The following is a 16,471-nucleotide window of genomic DNA, read 5'->3' as shown; positions in this document are numbered from 1 at the left end:
ACTAACGTCAGTCTCCAAAAGGAACACTGAACTGAGAATATTGAGTTTTATTCTGTCAAAGCTCTGCCTTAATGGGAAGCTTCTCCTGATTGGCTGTTGTGAGCGTACGCTATCTGACTCGTCCAATGGCTGTTAAAGGGGCTGTTAGTGGGCGTTTCCACGAATACTGCCTGTCTGTTTGGGCAGTGGTCGCTGTACCAGGCCTTAGCCCTTGGTATGTGTAGTCGGTAGGGGTTTTGAGGAACCCTGAGTCTATGTGACCGTGAGTGTCGAGGTGCTCCTGAGCAAGGCACCTCACCCTAACGGCTCCCAACGCACTGGCTGTCGCCTTGTATGGTCGACTCTGGTTGATGGTCGTCGATGTGTGAATGTCTGTATGCATCATTGTAAGTAACTTTGGATAAAAGCGTATGCTAAATGCCCTAAAATATAAAACGTAAATGTTGATAAAGTAGTGTGTTTGTGCTAAGAACAGTACATGTGTTAATAAAAGTCATGTACCATTGCATCCGTCCTTACTAGGATTGTGCGTGTGTGTGGCTAAGCATTCCAAGAGCCATGACATTGTCCCCACTCAAATCTGTAGCTAGTTAAGTATAGTTAAATGTGATGATGTGCAGCCAGCCGTAAACACATTGTTCTACCGCTGGACAAAGTGGCTCTCTGCTCTCGGTTCAACAGTGGAGGCTCTCCAGAGCAGAGTGTTGTGTTTGCCCTGACCTCCGGCAGAGTGATCTGTGTCACTGGTGGTGCCTGAACCGTAGATATGAGGAAGTTATCATCTATGAGTGAGTGTGCATCTGTTGATCTGTGAGTTGTTTCGTTTTGAGTCATGTTAGTGTCTATTTGTGTGCGTTGTATCTGTTTGATTATTTCCTGTAACTGCATGTAAAGTATTAGTATTATTTACTGTCAATCCGACCAGCTACCTCTCCTCCTAGCTCCTTCACCATATTTTACTCCTTCTCTACTCTTTTCCTTGGGTTTCCCGATTTCAGTCCCTATCTTCTCTTGATCTCTCCCTACGACCACCTCTACTCCTCCCATGTCCTCCCTTCCTCCCCTCCTCCTATGTATCGCTCCTCTCCACTCCTCCCCCTCCTCCTCTCATACGTCACTGCTCTTTTCTCTATTCTTTCTCTATAAATCGATCCACATATCACGTCTGCCCTCTTTCTACAAACTCTTTCTCTCGCTCTCTCTCTCTCTCTCTCTCCCTGTTATCTCTCTTTCGCTCGCTCTTCGGACACTCCCTCTCTGTCTTGCTCCCTCTCCCCTAACCTCTTTTCCCACCAGATTTGGGGGGGGGGGGGGGGGGGGGGGGGGGGTGGGGGGGATGGGGGGGGGGGGGGGACTCACCCAGCAGAGCTTCCTCCCCTGTTTACAACTCTAATTTAAACACCAACTCACCCCCTGTCCTCTGGGATTCCTGTCACCCACACCCTCCCACACACACACACACACACACACACACACACACACACAAGCACACGCACACACACACACACACACGCACACACACAGACGCACACGCACACACGCACACGCACACACACACGCACACGCACACGCACACACGCGCACACGCGCACACAGGACAGAGACAGGATGGAGGCCTTCCGTCACCACGGTGGCAGTTGGGAGCAGTTAATGGCGGTCGGTAACTCTCCACTCGGTGTTAACTATCACCAGCACTCTCTTCTTGTTAGCTAGGTGACTCTAGCTGAGTGGCTTGAGCTGAGATTTACCCAGAATGCAACTATTACCTAGAAAGCAATACTGTACAATAGGTCTTTGTGTGTGTGAGTGTGTGCTTGTTTGTGTTTGCGTGTGTGTGCGTGCGTGCGTGTGCGTGTGTGCGTGCGCCTGCTTGCACGCGTGCGAGAGAGTATGTTCTCGGTTTATGCTTGTGTTTGAATTTCTTCGCTTCTTGGGATACATTTTATCAGCCGATCTGTCTTTTTTATCTTCCCACTTGGTGGCCAAGCTAAGCGGCCATAATGCACCCTGATCCGGTCCTTGAGATCGTCTTCTTGATAGACCCAACGGCCCTGGGCTCTTCACAAGTGGAGTGCAGCTGCAGCCTTTGGGGTTGTGTTTTCAGCATATCTGTCCAGCTAAAGGCCCTGAGAAAAAGATTACTTACATTAAGAGGGTTCTTATGGTGCAAGGTCAGGTCTGTTGGGCACTTCACCTCCGTTGTGTGTGTGTCTGTGTGTGTTTGTGTGTGTGTGTGTGTGAGTTTACATGTGCTGATTAAGTGTGACATGTGCAGATACATGGACCCACAAGTAGATAAGCAGGATATCGAATTGCGCACATGAAGCTTGTATGTTTAGATGAATCTCTTTACGCTCTATATTCTGCATAATATTTATCACACATTCATTTCCTGGCGGTTATAGCTCATAGAGTTTCCTATCTTTGCGCAGGAACTTGTGGAGCTTGAACTTTGTGTTATCAAAACCCTCTGTTGACTCAAAACGACTACAGCTTGTAATGCAAGACGTATTTAATGGATCGGTAAACCAAGATATCCTTGATAAGTCAAGCACATGAAGTCATGTTGAAACATTCTTGAAACACGCCGATACCGATTTACTTGAGCCGATATTTGGAGCCAATACTGCTTTTGCTCCCTCAATATCCAACATATAAATTACACAATGATGATAACAAATGTTACAAGTATATATAAGTCTCGGACGATATATTGGTCGATCACTACTGAGTTCTGCTGTGAGCGTTAGGATGTGAAGCTGACCAAGACGCGAACAGCTGCCTGCAGGATTCCTCCATCAATAGCCAGCGTTTATGCTACCGCTGACACGTTAGCAAAGTATGGCAAGGCATTGGGGACAAATAATGTGGGTCACACTGAACGTGAAGTGGAGCAGTAAGTTAAGTTCTAGCGACCAGTTTAAGTTCTACATCTGCTGACTTTTTCTCATGAGCAGTACAAGGGAAACTATAAAGTAGGTCTACTTCATTCAATCATCGAGGAAACAAATAAGGCAACCAAATATTTGGAAAGCAGATCTTACCAGAATGCTCAAACGATTCATTGAGAAAATGTATTTTGATCGATATAATTATTATATATTGTACAATTTTCTGTGAATGAACCATGAATCAGCAAATCATTTCCATTCTTTTATCTCATCTTATTAACCTGTCATCTGAAAACCGTCAAGACTAAGTTGGCGGTGGTGGTTCCCATGCTAGCATGTTTAAAGAGTGATTAATGGGAGATGTTAGCTTAGCTGTTGTTCCGATGTGTCCCCGGACGTCCCGTCCACACTGAAGTTAGCAGATCTCTGGAGACTCCTGTTGCTCTGTGGCGAGGGCTCTTCAACCAAGGGGCCCTCTCCTGGGACGCGACCAGACATCATGACATGATGGATGTTTACTGCGGCTCCAAAGTACACAAACACCACGGGCCAGGGGTTGCAGTAATGATTTCTGCAGATGAGTTCCTATTTGTATTGATTTAATGAGGATTGTATCTAGCTATGATTATTTATATAATTCCTTTATTGAATAATGCAGCCCTCTCTGTCTCTCATTCTCTCTCCCTTCTCTCTCACTCTGTCTCTCGCTCTTTCTCTCTTTCTCTCTAGCCTGCAACCCTCTTTTGTCCTATTTTCTACTCTTTAAAGAGGGGGTTGGGTTAAAGTCATATCCTCATAAGGTATTTAGTTATTGATTATGCTATAAAGAAATCCAATAAGCATGGTCTTTAACAACGGCAAATACACATCACACCCAAGGTCCGGAATTAGCGTTTGTGGTCGGGGAAACAGCCAAGAAAAAAACTAAGATTCGCATTTCTGAGGCGATAAGCTGATGGCTCCAGACGTTCAGACTGGTTCAAGAAGAGCCAGTTATCAGGACCAGTATGACCAGTGCGACCCAGTTCACTGCAGGCTCTGACATCACACAGGAAGTTCTCAGCCCGTGGATGTGCTCGCAGTGACCGCACCGGGCCGTCTCCCCAAAGCCCACAGCTGGCCGCTGATTACAATGGCTACCAAGGAAACGCCAAGTCTGCTTATTTATTCGTTCCCCAGCACACACTAATCAGCCGGCCCCTTCACCTACTGGGATGCCGACAGGGGGGCCCTGCTCCGGGACGAACCCAGGGACCGCAGGCCCCCCCATGCAGTACTACACACACACACTCACACACACACACACACACACACACACACACACACACACACACACACACACACACACACACACACACACACACACACACACACACACACACACACACACACATACAGTGTACACACATACACACACACAAACACACCACCACACACTGTACACAAACTATACACACATACAGTTCATATGTTTTTTATGGACAGACATATATAGAAAAACAATACAAAATATTAAAGGCATATAAACGAATTACACATATAAATATCATAAAAGTAGGATTTGTTATCCATCCATTTCAAATTGAGCAGGCTGCTTGATTAATGTATCCTGTTAAACGTTGCCAATTCCTTGCTTTTGCATTATATTTGTCAATCTGTCCCTGCTTTGTCTGCGTTTTAGGGTTACGCATGCGGTTCTAATTTCCCAGGGAGGAAAGCCCTGTATCTTCATGTCCCATCACTACACCCGCTTGGCATGCGAGCCCTCACACCTGCCAGATCCGTGTGTGCTCTCCCGTTCCACGCCCACACGTTGAGCACAGGCCAGCCCGCCGTCCAAGCTCATCAGGTGTTCGGTGTTATGAGCGCATTACGAGACCTGGAGTCCGATGATGGGAGAGAGAGAGAGAGAGAGATAGAGAGGGAGAGAGAGAGAGAGAGGGAGGGAGAGAGAGAGAGAGAGGGAGAGAGAGAGAGGGAGAGAGAGAGAGAGGGAGGGAGAGAGAGAGAGAGAGAGGGAGGGAGAGAGAGAGGGAGGGAGAGAGAGAGAGAGAGAGAGAGGGAGGGAGAGGGGGGAGAGAGAGAGAGAGAGGGGGGAGAGAGAGAGAGGGAGAGAGAGAGAGAGAGAAAGAGAGAGAGAGAGAGAGAGAGAGAGATCTGTAAAAGTGGGTATTTTAAGGCGCAGTCAAAACAGTCTACTTCTGGACCTGTTTGTGTGTGTGCGTGCATGTATGTGAATATGTAAGAGTGTATGTGCACACGTCTACAATAGGGGCCTAAATCAACCTGTTCTTTCCGTCCGGTGTACCCGACCAGCGTCTGATGTATCGCCAGGTTATTAAAAGGTCAAGGAAGCCAGACAGTGCGCACACACACACACACACACACACTCACACACACACACACACACACACACACACACACACACACACACACACACACACACACACACACACACACACACACACACACACACACACACACACACACACACACACACACACTTCCTGAAGGGTTCCACAGCTGTGTCCTGCTGTATTTAACAGACTTTCGCTTTCATGACCCTACAATTAACTCTGCTAAAGTCATAATACATAATACATGTGACTCACCACCAGCTGTACTGACCAGATACCGACAGACACTCACCAGATATTATCAACCAGGAAAATACCTTCATTGATTAATGGATGAAAGATGGATGGAATAACATGGATGGATGAATGGACGGACGGATGACATTAAGAGGCAGATGGATGCAAAGGTGATTAGATTGCTGATCCCCTGATGGTCTGACACATGGTTTTCCTTGCATGCGTCTCAAGGTAACACAGGCCCCTCAGTGATCCTTGCGGTCCATGTACGTCATGTAAACTGCTTATCAGGCAACGCTACAAACAACTAACTGATTCAACACTTAGACACAATGGCGTCGAAACAGTGAAAAGTTAAACATTAATTAAAAGGCAGTTACTGTGCTGACCATGTTGCATTAGAAATAGAATTTGAGATCATTTTTGACATCTTTTAAAATAGATGAATCTACAGGCATCCCGACAGGAGCTAGTTTTCATGTGGTCAGAACATTTATAAGATACATTTCACAACAACATTCATCACATCGGTGATTTGATTGAAGTTTAGCTGTGAAGTAGGATATTGATATGTTGAGGTCCTTTCATGACCATGTAGCATGTATAGTGTCTGTTACTGCCAAAAACAGACTCAACAAAAGAAAATATGCCAGCAAATATCTCATGTGTTATTTGGTGGGCTCTGAGGAAGCCAAAATATGCCCTTAAAAGTCAATGTATTTCCATTTTTGGTATTGGCATCTGTTTGTAAGGTCACATAATTATGTGGAAAAATGCATTAATGTAGAAAATGACCAAGTAGGCTGTCAAGATACATTTACAACCAATGAAACAACACCGTAGGGAGAACTCAGCTGAATCAACCAGTACCAGAGTTTCTGCTGAGAGAGGAGGCCGGACTCGATTCAAACCAGCAGCCAATGACAACGCTGGTCTCCAAATGTTCAAATACTCCAAACCCTAAATAGTTTGGGATTGACATGTTAATGTTAATGTGTTTCAACAATGTCTGCTCTTTGTACATTGTGCAACATGTTGCATTTGATGCCTCATTTGGGGCCTTACGGGGAGACTTTTGGCAAAGTGAGAAAGCGGACATGAAGGGCTTAGTTCAGTCTGCTCCTGACTCCCGGAACAGACGCTTGATGCTTTAAAAGTTCACATCTTCACAAAATTCCTTATCTCCTGCCCATCAGCCATAGTCCATTGGCCTTTTGTGTGTCTGTATGAGTCTGTGTCTGTGGGTGTATTCCATATGTTTGTACTTTACCAAAACCAGACATCTGGACACCCTATGAATTCCATACACAAACAAAGTGAAGCTGAGTCAACAGATGTGTGCTACATTATGATAGAAACGTGCTCTGCGATACCAGGACTGGGAAATGGTTGCCATTCCCACGGGTGTCCAATGCGCTTCAGTTATATTTTGGATATTTTCATTTCCATAAAGATGTTGTTTCACTAGAAGCTGTTAGCTTTTGAGGCTAATCCTTCTTGGTATTCTGGTAAAAAAGATTTTACTAATCTAAACCCCTATTTTTTACCTTTCACAAGCACAAAAGTGAAACGATTTAAATTAATATAAATGACGTGCATGCATGTTATTTGTTGTCGACATGAAAATAAATGGGTGGTTCAAATATTAACAGTTGAGGGAAAAACACCATAACTTTTTATTGATTGTATTGAGGTGGATTATTTTTTACTCTTTTTGTAGCCAATATTAAAACAACAAAATAAGACTTTATTTTCCTACATATTTTCCCAAGTACCCCCTGAAATCCTTCAAAGCACCCTTGGTTTACCCCAATATGAGAAACACTGTTTTAGGGCAACAGCTTGACCCCTTTAATGACTGAGTGTGAATGTAATGAGTGCATGCGGATGTATACTTCTCAGTACTGGAGCTGTCAGGTTTGATGGACGAGAGGAGGGAGGCGGTGTGTGTGTGTGTGTGTGTGTGCTTGTGTGTGTGTGTGTGTGTGTGTGTGTGTGTGTGTGTGTGTGTGTGTGTGTGTGCTTGTGTGTGTGTGTGTGTGTGTGTGTGTGTGTGTGTGTGTGTGTGTGTGTGTGTGTGTGTGTGTGTCTGTGTGTGTGTGTGTGTGTGTGTGTGTGTGTGTGTGTGTGTGTGTGTGTGTGTGTGTGTGTGTGTGTGTGTGTGTGTGTGTGTGTGTGTGTGTGTTTGTAATTGATGGGATACTCATATTTTGTAAACTTGCTACAACCATAAATCAACATCTCATTATAGATGTAAACTCATGGATTGGGGGAGAGGATGTTGATTACCTTTGTAGGAATCCAAACATTTAGAGATAGCAGTCTTAGAAGTCCTAAAAGGTCTTTGTCTTTGTGTTGTGTTTCCTGTTATTGTTGTTGCCAAAAATCCTAAATGAAAAGGACCAACATACAAATGCCTAATTTAGCCTCCTGTTCATTTGCTTGGTCTATGAGATGAGGTCATTTTTTCTTCTTTTCCAAGTGCTTTTCATATTTTTTATGTAAAGCACACGTGTTGTGCTGCAGGGCTCAGATTTGCATACAGGGAAGACTTTACACACGCCGGCCTGTTTCTTCTCTTCTGCTACCTCAACCTTGCTAAACACTTTTTAAGAGGGAGGTAAAATACAACAGCCCCAAATGAATACCAAATACGGACTCCCAAACAAAATCTGTGATTGGCTTTGGTTTGCGGAATCCAACCCTCCAAGACTTTGTTTATGTTGTTTTTTATGTTATGTTTGTCTTTTGGTTTTCCACATCGCTGAATACAAATTCTAAAAGGCGATACTTCTTAGCAGAAGAAGTGTGTGTGTGTGTGTGTGGGGGGGGGGGGGGGGGTCGGTCTACCGTGGCTAACGACTTCCAGCTTATGGTTAGTGACTTCCAGCAGAGCCCGTCTACGGAAGCGTTCGCACTCTCTGTTGAGCCCCATTGTGTCCAACTTGGTTGCAGTTCCATTAGAATTCCACTGGGGGTGATTGCATGAGTGCAGATTGAATGGGGGTCTATGTGGCTAGACGGCTAAATGTATCTCTTTCACCTGCTTGTCATTGAAATATCGCAGATTTTATTGTAGATACCGCAAGTTCAATATATATTGAACATGCGGAACCGTCGGGCCGTTGTTGGCCATACACGCTAGCATTCTGCTAATGAATGCTGATTGGTCATCGATGGACTTGTGACTGATTACGACCAAAGACCCCCTAGATGGATGGATGGACTAGCGACTTCCAGCTAGTGACTTCCAGCTAGTGATTAGCGACTTCCAGCTAGTGACTTGTGACTTCCAGCTAGTGGCTAGTGAGTTCCAGCTAGTGGCTAGTGACTTTAAGCTAGTAGCTAGTGACTTCCAGCTAGTGGTAAGTGAGTTCCAGCTAGTGACTTGTGACTTCCAACTTGTGGCTAGTGACTTTCAGCTAGTGGCTAGTGAGTTCCAACTAATGGCTAGTGACTTCCAACTAGTGCCTAGTGACTTCCAACTAATGGCTAGTGACTTCCAACTAGTGCCTAGTGACTTCCAACTAGTGCCTAGTGACTTCCAACTAGTGGCTAGTGACTTCCAGCTAGTGGCTAGTGACTTCCCAAATGTTCCCCGGATTCTTGAAGGCCTCCTTCCCCTCCTCCCTTCCCACTCCTTAAGGACCTGGATCTCCATCGTGGGGTGGAGATCGCTCACCAAACGCTCACGCTCACTAACCCCTCAGCACGCGCTCCAGCCGCTCAGCACGCTCAGCCGGCCCTCGGCAGCAAGCCAGACGCGATAAAGACTCAGCGATAGCCATCTGGGGTGTCATGTAACACGCCACCCAATGGGACGGCAGAACCACTTTACTCTCGCTCGGTCGCATCCGATACGGATCTCTGGGCCTATGTTGTGTTTGTAGTGGGTTGGGGGAGTTGGGGGGGGGGGGGGGGGGGGGGGGATGGCGTGGGTACTCTTTTAACAGGAAGCTTTCTGGAGATGTGTCAGTGAATTATTCATACCGCTGTTTGCAGATTGAACCTTGGAGATATAAATATCTTGTCTTGCTCTCTTTTTAGCATTAAGGAGCTGATATTGTTATTTAAGCATATGTAACATATATTTCTAAAGATTTTGGTAGCCTACATATTAGAGTATCATATAGGCTAGTACAGTATAGCAGTTGTGACAACATTTATCATTAATAATTCTTTCCTTGGATTAATAACATCATCTCAATGAACCTGTTCCAGGCCTAGTTCTGCTCGGACATGCGGTCTGTGTTGCATTGCCTACATTGCAGGCATTAAATGTGTGCAGTGTGATTAAGAGGCGCAGACACAAAATGTCAGTGAACAATGGCTACAAGTCATACCCATTAATTCATTACACCTCCCCCCTCCCACAATTCCTCCAGTTTCTGCTGCCATATGGCCGGCAGATACTTTGAATTCCTGCTGCTGCCGTGTCCGTTCCCGGAGAAGCAGCCATTCTACGGTGAACAATGGTAGGCTACGGAGTGTGCGGAGAAGATAGTGTGCGTTGTTGATGTTGTTGTGCAAACGGGACCAGTGACCGTGGAGAGAAAAAGACGAAATGACAGGCAGATATACCAGTTATGAAGCCACATACCAACATCCGAGTTTCCCCTTCTTATGAACTCCTTGTGTGTGTGCGTATTGTACAAGTTGCTTCTACTTGCAAACAGATGTGGAGGGACGAGAGACTGAAGACTGAATATCGGTCAACCGTGCGTTACTGTAAATGTTCTCATTTTTTATTCAAAAAGGACTTCCAGGGAAGGAGTTGATTGATACATTCCCCGGGTCATTAGCTGAACTGACTCATCTCCCCGGGCGCTGCGCTGCGGCTGGCCACTGCTCCGGTGTGACCTGTGTGTGGAGGAGTGACCTCTGACAAGGTCACTCCTCTGTCTGTCTGTGTGAGTGTGTGCAAGTGTGTATTCACCGCCTCCCGGATGGGTCAAAAAGCAGAGGAAGAATTTTTCTTAAAGTGGACAATAGAAGATAACCTAACCTTACCTTACCCATGCATGAATGAACAGCTGTGGGTGAGGCGTGTTGTTCTAGGATGCCTGTAGGTAGGCTGGCAGCCACTGGCTATCCAACGGGTTCCCTCCCGCCGGGGGTTGGTACTCCCTTCATCCCTTCACTACCGTGCTCTGTCGCTTCTGCTCACAATCACTGGTCCAAATACCTGGCTTGAGCCAAAAACGCCATTTCTATCGTAGGTCCTATATATATCATATATCATATGATATTAATGTTATGACATATATCAGGGTATATGTCATCATAACAGTCAGCAGCTTTGCACATTTGGCTGAATAAAGATTATGCTATGTACTGTACTTCTTGATGGATACTTTCTGTGACTATTATAGTCATCCAGAGAGACGTTGTGTGAGTAGAGAACCGTGCACGTTGTGGTTCTGGTACCGCTGCCAAGTGCACAGGGCATGTTCTGCACATGAGAGTCTTTGTGATTTGACAATAAGTAAGTCTCCGAGACAAATTCCAGTCCTTGCACTTATTAAATCAAATGTTTTAAGTGCTTTCTGTCACGCCCTTTCTCTCCCGCTCTCGCTCTCTCTCTCTCTCTCTCTCTCTCTCTCTCTCTCTCTCTCTCTCTCTCTATAACAGTGGCGGCTGCTGTTCTTTTAAAGAGGGGAAGCTCATTTTTGGCCTACATCAAAATAGTTGTCAATTTATTTATACCTCAATTCGGCCCTCCGTTCCTTTTCAAGAAAATGGTCTGTGACCCTGTTAAATTAATAATGGAAGCAATTTCGCCAAGCAAATACCAAGAAATGTGTTGCAGTTTGTCATGAGACTTCACTTGCAAAATCCGCGATGGGACTGTCACTGAACTCAGATAGTGAAGTGACTGTGTATATCTCAAAATAGCTGTCAATCAAAAAGTGATTCAGACTTTCGACTGATCCTCCAATCATAACGCGGAAGCCCAGCGTCCAGGCTAGCCCAGGCCAGCCCACTGCTCCATCCACCCCCAGAGACGCTGAGCGTCCGGGGGCGGGACAAATCTGGGCATTTATCCAATGACCGTCGAGTTTCGAGGCAATGAAAAAAACTGTTCCATGCAGTCTCATTGAAGTGAATGGACACTCGGCTTCTACGGTCTAATGCATTGACATTACGGGAATGTATGAGAAGTTAACAAAATCGAGTCAGTCTTGGATAAGATTCTTATCGAACTTGTCTTCGACATGAACGTATTTTAACGAATTTGTAGTCAATGAAATGTTAACACAACAATACATATTTGACAATTTAATGTTCGAAATTTTAGGGGAAGCTGAGCTTCCCTTGCAGTCTTAGAGAAATTGCCACTGCTCTATAACTGTGTGTCCTGTGCTGATCCTTCACTCGCTCACTGATCCCAGGCCTCGGTCTCCCTTATGTTATACCTCGTCCGTCACTGTTCGGCCTCTCTCGCCCTCCGCTCTCACTTTTTCCCGATTGAACACATCTTTTGCTCACTCTCAGTCCTGTTTAGACTTTCCCTCTCTTCCCTCTTCTCTCCCCTACTGTCGAACCAGGAATCGAACTCCATATTTTGTCTTTGCTCTCTAACCCCCTCTCTCTCTCTCTCTCTCTCTCTCTCTCTCTCTCTCTCTCTCTCTCTCTCTCTCTCTCTCTCTCTCTCTTCAGATGAGCAGGCTCCTGGTTAAAGGGCGTGGCCTCAAGGCTGCCGGAAACCTCGCGGTCGTCCATCAGGTCCCGGTCAGGGCTGCACCGGCACCGAGACCGCTCCACAAACTGTAAAGGAGCAACAGATAACCCTCCACACACACACACACACACACACACACACACACACACACACACACACACACACACACACACACACACACACACACACACACACACACACACACACACACACACACACACACACACACACACACACACACACGCAGCCTACCAAACAAGTGAACACACACAATCGGTGAATCTCCTCGTCTCTCTACCACAATCCCCCCAACACGGCGCCGCTCAAACCCTGAGCCCCCCTGTCCACACGTACCGGGTCAGACCCCGTTCCACCCCATGGAGGCGCGTGCGTGTGCGCCGCCGCCCCGGCCCGCGGCCCGCTGTGAGAGAGATTGAGGAGCCGGCGCTCAGAGCGAGAGCAGGGCTGCTGGCGTGTCGATAACGCCGCTCTCCTTCCCCCAGCTGTTTAAATCTCCTCCTTAGCAGGAGGGAGAGAGGCTCTGTCCTCCCTTACGCCCCCTCACAGAGACACACACACACGGGGGGGGGGGGATCAGGAGCCCGCAGACTGACAGAGAGAGAGAGAGAGAGACAGGCAGGCCGAGTGTCGGACGGACACAGGCGGTAAGGCAGACGGACAGAGCGAGCGATGTAGAGAGACAGCCAGACAGAGAGAGCGACAGGAGGAGGTACAGAGACGGACAGAGAGACAAACAAACAGAGACAGACAGACGGAGAGACGGAGGGGAGAGCGTCAGGCTGACGGACGGGGCAGACAGACAGTGTGAGTTTTTTTTTTAACACAACCATGAATGGTCCTCTGCCTAACCTCAGCCCCGGACACGACAACGCTGCCGCTTTGATCCGCCGTCTCCCTACGACGCCCGCCTTAGAACGACGACCGGCAGGCGGTCCAGGTGACCACCGGACCACGCACCAACCGAAACCTGCCAGGAATGCGCAGGGCGGAGAGTAACCTGGCAACCTAAATTAAACCCCGGAAAGAAAGAAAACGGTCGCACGCAAACAAACACGCCCTACACACAACACTTTGTATTCATCGATCCGACGCACAGCAAGGACAATGTGCAACATCTCGTTCTGTGAAGTGGACAGCAAGGTGGACCAGTACTTCCAGCCCACCCTCTACATCATCGTCATCGTCCTGGGCCTCCCCACCAACTGTATGGCCCTGTGGGCCGCGTACATGCAGGTGAGACCCTCGAGCACGTACGCACGCACACACACACACACACACACACACACACACACACACACTCGCACGCAAGGGCGCACACACGCACTGGCACACTCCCTCACTCACGCACGAACCACTCACACTCACACGCACACATATCCTTGTTACTACCCGGTTTCCCTTTGGCTCTTGTCTCTTTTTGTAGGGTTAGGGTTAGGGCGGCACTAGCTCAGGAGGTAGAGCGGGTTGGCTGGCAACCTTCAGGTTGTCGGTTCAATCCCCGGCTCCTCCTAGTTGAGTGTTGAGGTGTGCTTGAGCATGGTACCTAACGCTAACTGCCCCCGACGAGCTGGCTGTCGTCTTGCATGATTGACTCCGCCGTCGATGTGTGAATGGTGAATGTGAGGCAATATTGTAAGGTGCTTTGGGTGGCCAATGGTTAGAAAAGAGCGTTATAAATGCCGTCCATTTACTAGAACTACTATGTGTTTTGTATTCTACAGCACTGTGTTTAACAAATTAACAAAGCCATGTGCGTGAGTATTTCGTTGCTCAACCTTTTGCTTAAGGAATCAACCGATCGAGCAGATCCGATTTGAATCAGTCTACATTTATCTAATCCTAATAATTTCAATTCATCTAATTGAATCTGTCCTTTCAAACCTCGATCCAATTCGATCAAATACCTAATTGAATCCTAATCCAATGATAACTCCCCCCGTCCGTCCGTCCGTCCGTCCTCAGGTGCGGCAGCGCAACGAGCTGGGCATCTACCTGATCAACCTGTCGGTGGCCGACCTGCTGTACATCGCCACGCTGCCGCTGTGGATCGACTACTTCCTGCAGCACGACCACTGGATCCACGGCGAGGAGAGCTGCAAGCTGTTCGGCTTCATCTTCTACACCAACATCTACGTCAGCATCGCCTTCCTGTGCTGCATCTCGCTGGACCGCTACCTGGCCGTGGCCTACCCCATGCGCTTCGCCAAGGTCCGCCGGATCAAAACAGGTGCGCCAGTGGGGGTTTGGGTGGGGTTCGCCAGGTCCAGAGAACCTCAGAGAGCGAGGCTTTGAGTCGGACGTCTCATTTGGATTTTCTGATGATAAATCAAAAGGTGCCACTCTCCTTTCCAGAGGTGTACATTTTCCATATTGATGTATGTTGTTGTATGTGTGTATGATAAACCTTGTTGTAAATGTACTGTATGTGGTACATATTAGTTATAAACGTCAAGTATTTTCGTAGTATTTAGTAGATCAGCCTTTTAGTAATATAGTATTTTCATAGTTCAGTATTTTTGTAGTTCAGTATATCATTTTTCTGCTCCTCCACCCCTTACCTTTCCTCTCATCTCCTCCCTCTCTCTCCTCTCTCCCTCTCCTCCTCCTCCACCCCTCCCCCCTGCCACTCCCTCCCCCCCCCCCACTATTCAGCCATCTTGGTGAGCGCGCTGGTCTGGATCTGCGAGATCGTGGCCAACTCGGCGCCGCTCTTCCACAACGAGCTGTTCCAGGACCGCTTCAACCACACCTTCTGCTTCGAGAAGTACCCCATGCAGGAGTGGGTGGCGGGCATGAACCTCTACCGCACCTTCCTGGGCTTCCTGGCGCCCTGGACGGCCATGCTGGTGGCGTACCGGGGCATCCTGGTGGCGGTGCGCTGCAACGTGTCCACCGAGCGCGAGGAGAAGGCCAAGATCCAGCGGCTGGCGCTCAGCCTCATCCTCATCGTGCTCTTCTGCTTCGGGCCGTACCACGTGCTGCTGCTGTGGCGCAGCGTGCTCTTCCTCAACAAGCCGTGCGACTGCGGCAACGAGGAGAGCATGTTCGCCGCCTACCACGTGTCGCTGGCGCTCACCAGCCTCAACTGCGTGGCCGACCCCATCCTGTACTGCTTCGTCAACGAGGGGGCGCGGCACGACGTGGGCCGGGCGCTGACCTCGCTGGTGGACGCCGTGTGCCACCGCCGCCGCGGCCGCCGCAAGGGCTCCGGCTCGCCGTCGCACGCCGACGCCGACGCCGACTTCCTCAACGCGGCCAACTCCGTCTCGGTGGAGACGCCGCTGTCGGCCAAGAAGCAGCCGTGCGTGTACGCCGACGGCACCAAGGCCGGCGGCTACAAGACAGAGCTGGTGGCGCTGAAGGAGGAGTGTCTGCAGATGACCATCCTCAGCGGGAGGAAGTAACCGCCGTGGGCCTTGTTCAGCTGGCCGCCATCTTGGCGATAAACGCTAGCTGGGCAAGCTAGCTGAAAGCTAGCTTGCCCAGCTAGCGATTATCACCAAGATGGCCGCTAGGTGAATGAGGCCCTTTGACCACGCACTAAAAACAACCTTGGGGGTGGGGGAGGGGGACTGCTGCGACGCAACAGCCCAGAGGTGGTGGTGGTGGTGGTGGTGGTGGTGGTGGTGGTGGCGGTGGTTACAGGGCTGATAGGATTCTTCAGTCTGCGGGGGCGGCGACCGCGAGCCGAGAACACGAGTCCCCCTTCCTTCCGTGGTGCCGCCCCGCCCATGAGGCAAAGGGGAGTCGAACGAGGAACTGTTTGAGCCACAATTTGCGCAATGGCAAACAGTTGGAACCTTTTTTTCGCGAAACCCGTCGGTGCCATGACGATTGAATTGTCACGAACTGTTGATGACGTGCGACAGCGCGCCGCCATTTGAAGACATTGTGAGTGTTGCTCACCGTGTATGAAGGAATAGGAAATGATAGAACTTTAAAGAAACCTCGCCCGGGCACGGTAAGAGCGAGGGGACTGGGAGGTGTACCGTCCATTCACGGAGAGGAGGAAGTGACTCTGAGCTAAAGGAACACTGTATTGGTCGCTGTACAGGAAGTATGGTCCCAAATCATTCACAATGCTAATTTAAAATGTCTCAACTGTTTCCATTTCAACAGTTTGTCAGGAAGCCAAAAGTCCTTCGGAAGTACCTCAGCTGATATAACATGTATTTATGTTATGTTTGTGAGTCACAGACCCTCATTGCTACCACAGCAGAACAACAACAACAACAACCCAAAGGTCAAAGGTCAGGGCTGAGTCAGACATGTGTGTTTGGGGG

At 48.3% G+C, this 16,471-nt stretch overlaps 1 protein-coding gene across 2 annotated transcripts in view; it reads left to right on the top strand.

Moving 5' to 3' along the window:
* The window catches only part of gpr4 (G protein-coupled receptor 4), a 31,796-nt gene extending 16,063 nt beyond the window's left edge, over positions 1-15,733 (top strand). Inside the window, exons 2-5 of one of the 2 annotated variants that reach the window (XM_056611736.1) lie at positions 12,146-12,255; positions 13,043-13,421; positions 14,151-14,415; positions 14,841-15,733. In XM_056611736.1, the coding sequence (XP_056467711.1) occupies positions 13,293-13,421; positions 14,151-14,415; positions 14,841-15,592 (1,146 nt within the window). In that variant the 5' untranslated portion in view covers positions 12,146-12,255; positions 13,043-13,292 and the 3' untranslated portion in view covers positions 15,593-15,733. Of the gene's footprint in view, positions 1-12,145; positions 12,256-12,280; positions 13,422-14,150; positions 14,416-14,840 lie in introns of those variants that run through there. The other variant, XM_056611737.1, reaches the window with a different exon arrangement.
* The last annotated feature ends 738 nt before the right edge of the window (positions 15,734-16,471 follow it).

The sequence above is a fragment of the Gadus chalcogrammus genome, chromosome 16 (assembly GCF_026213295.1).
Source record: "Gadus chalcogrammus isolate NIFS_2021 chromosome 16, NIFS_Gcha_1.0, whole genome shotgun sequence".
Taxonomy (NCBI): domain Eukaryota; kingdom Metazoa; phylum Chordata; class Actinopteri; order Gadiformes; family Gadidae; genus Gadus; species Gadus chalcogrammus.
The sequence above is the reverse complement of the archived record's forward strand: the minus strand, read 5'-3'. Positions and strand labels throughout refer to the sequence as shown.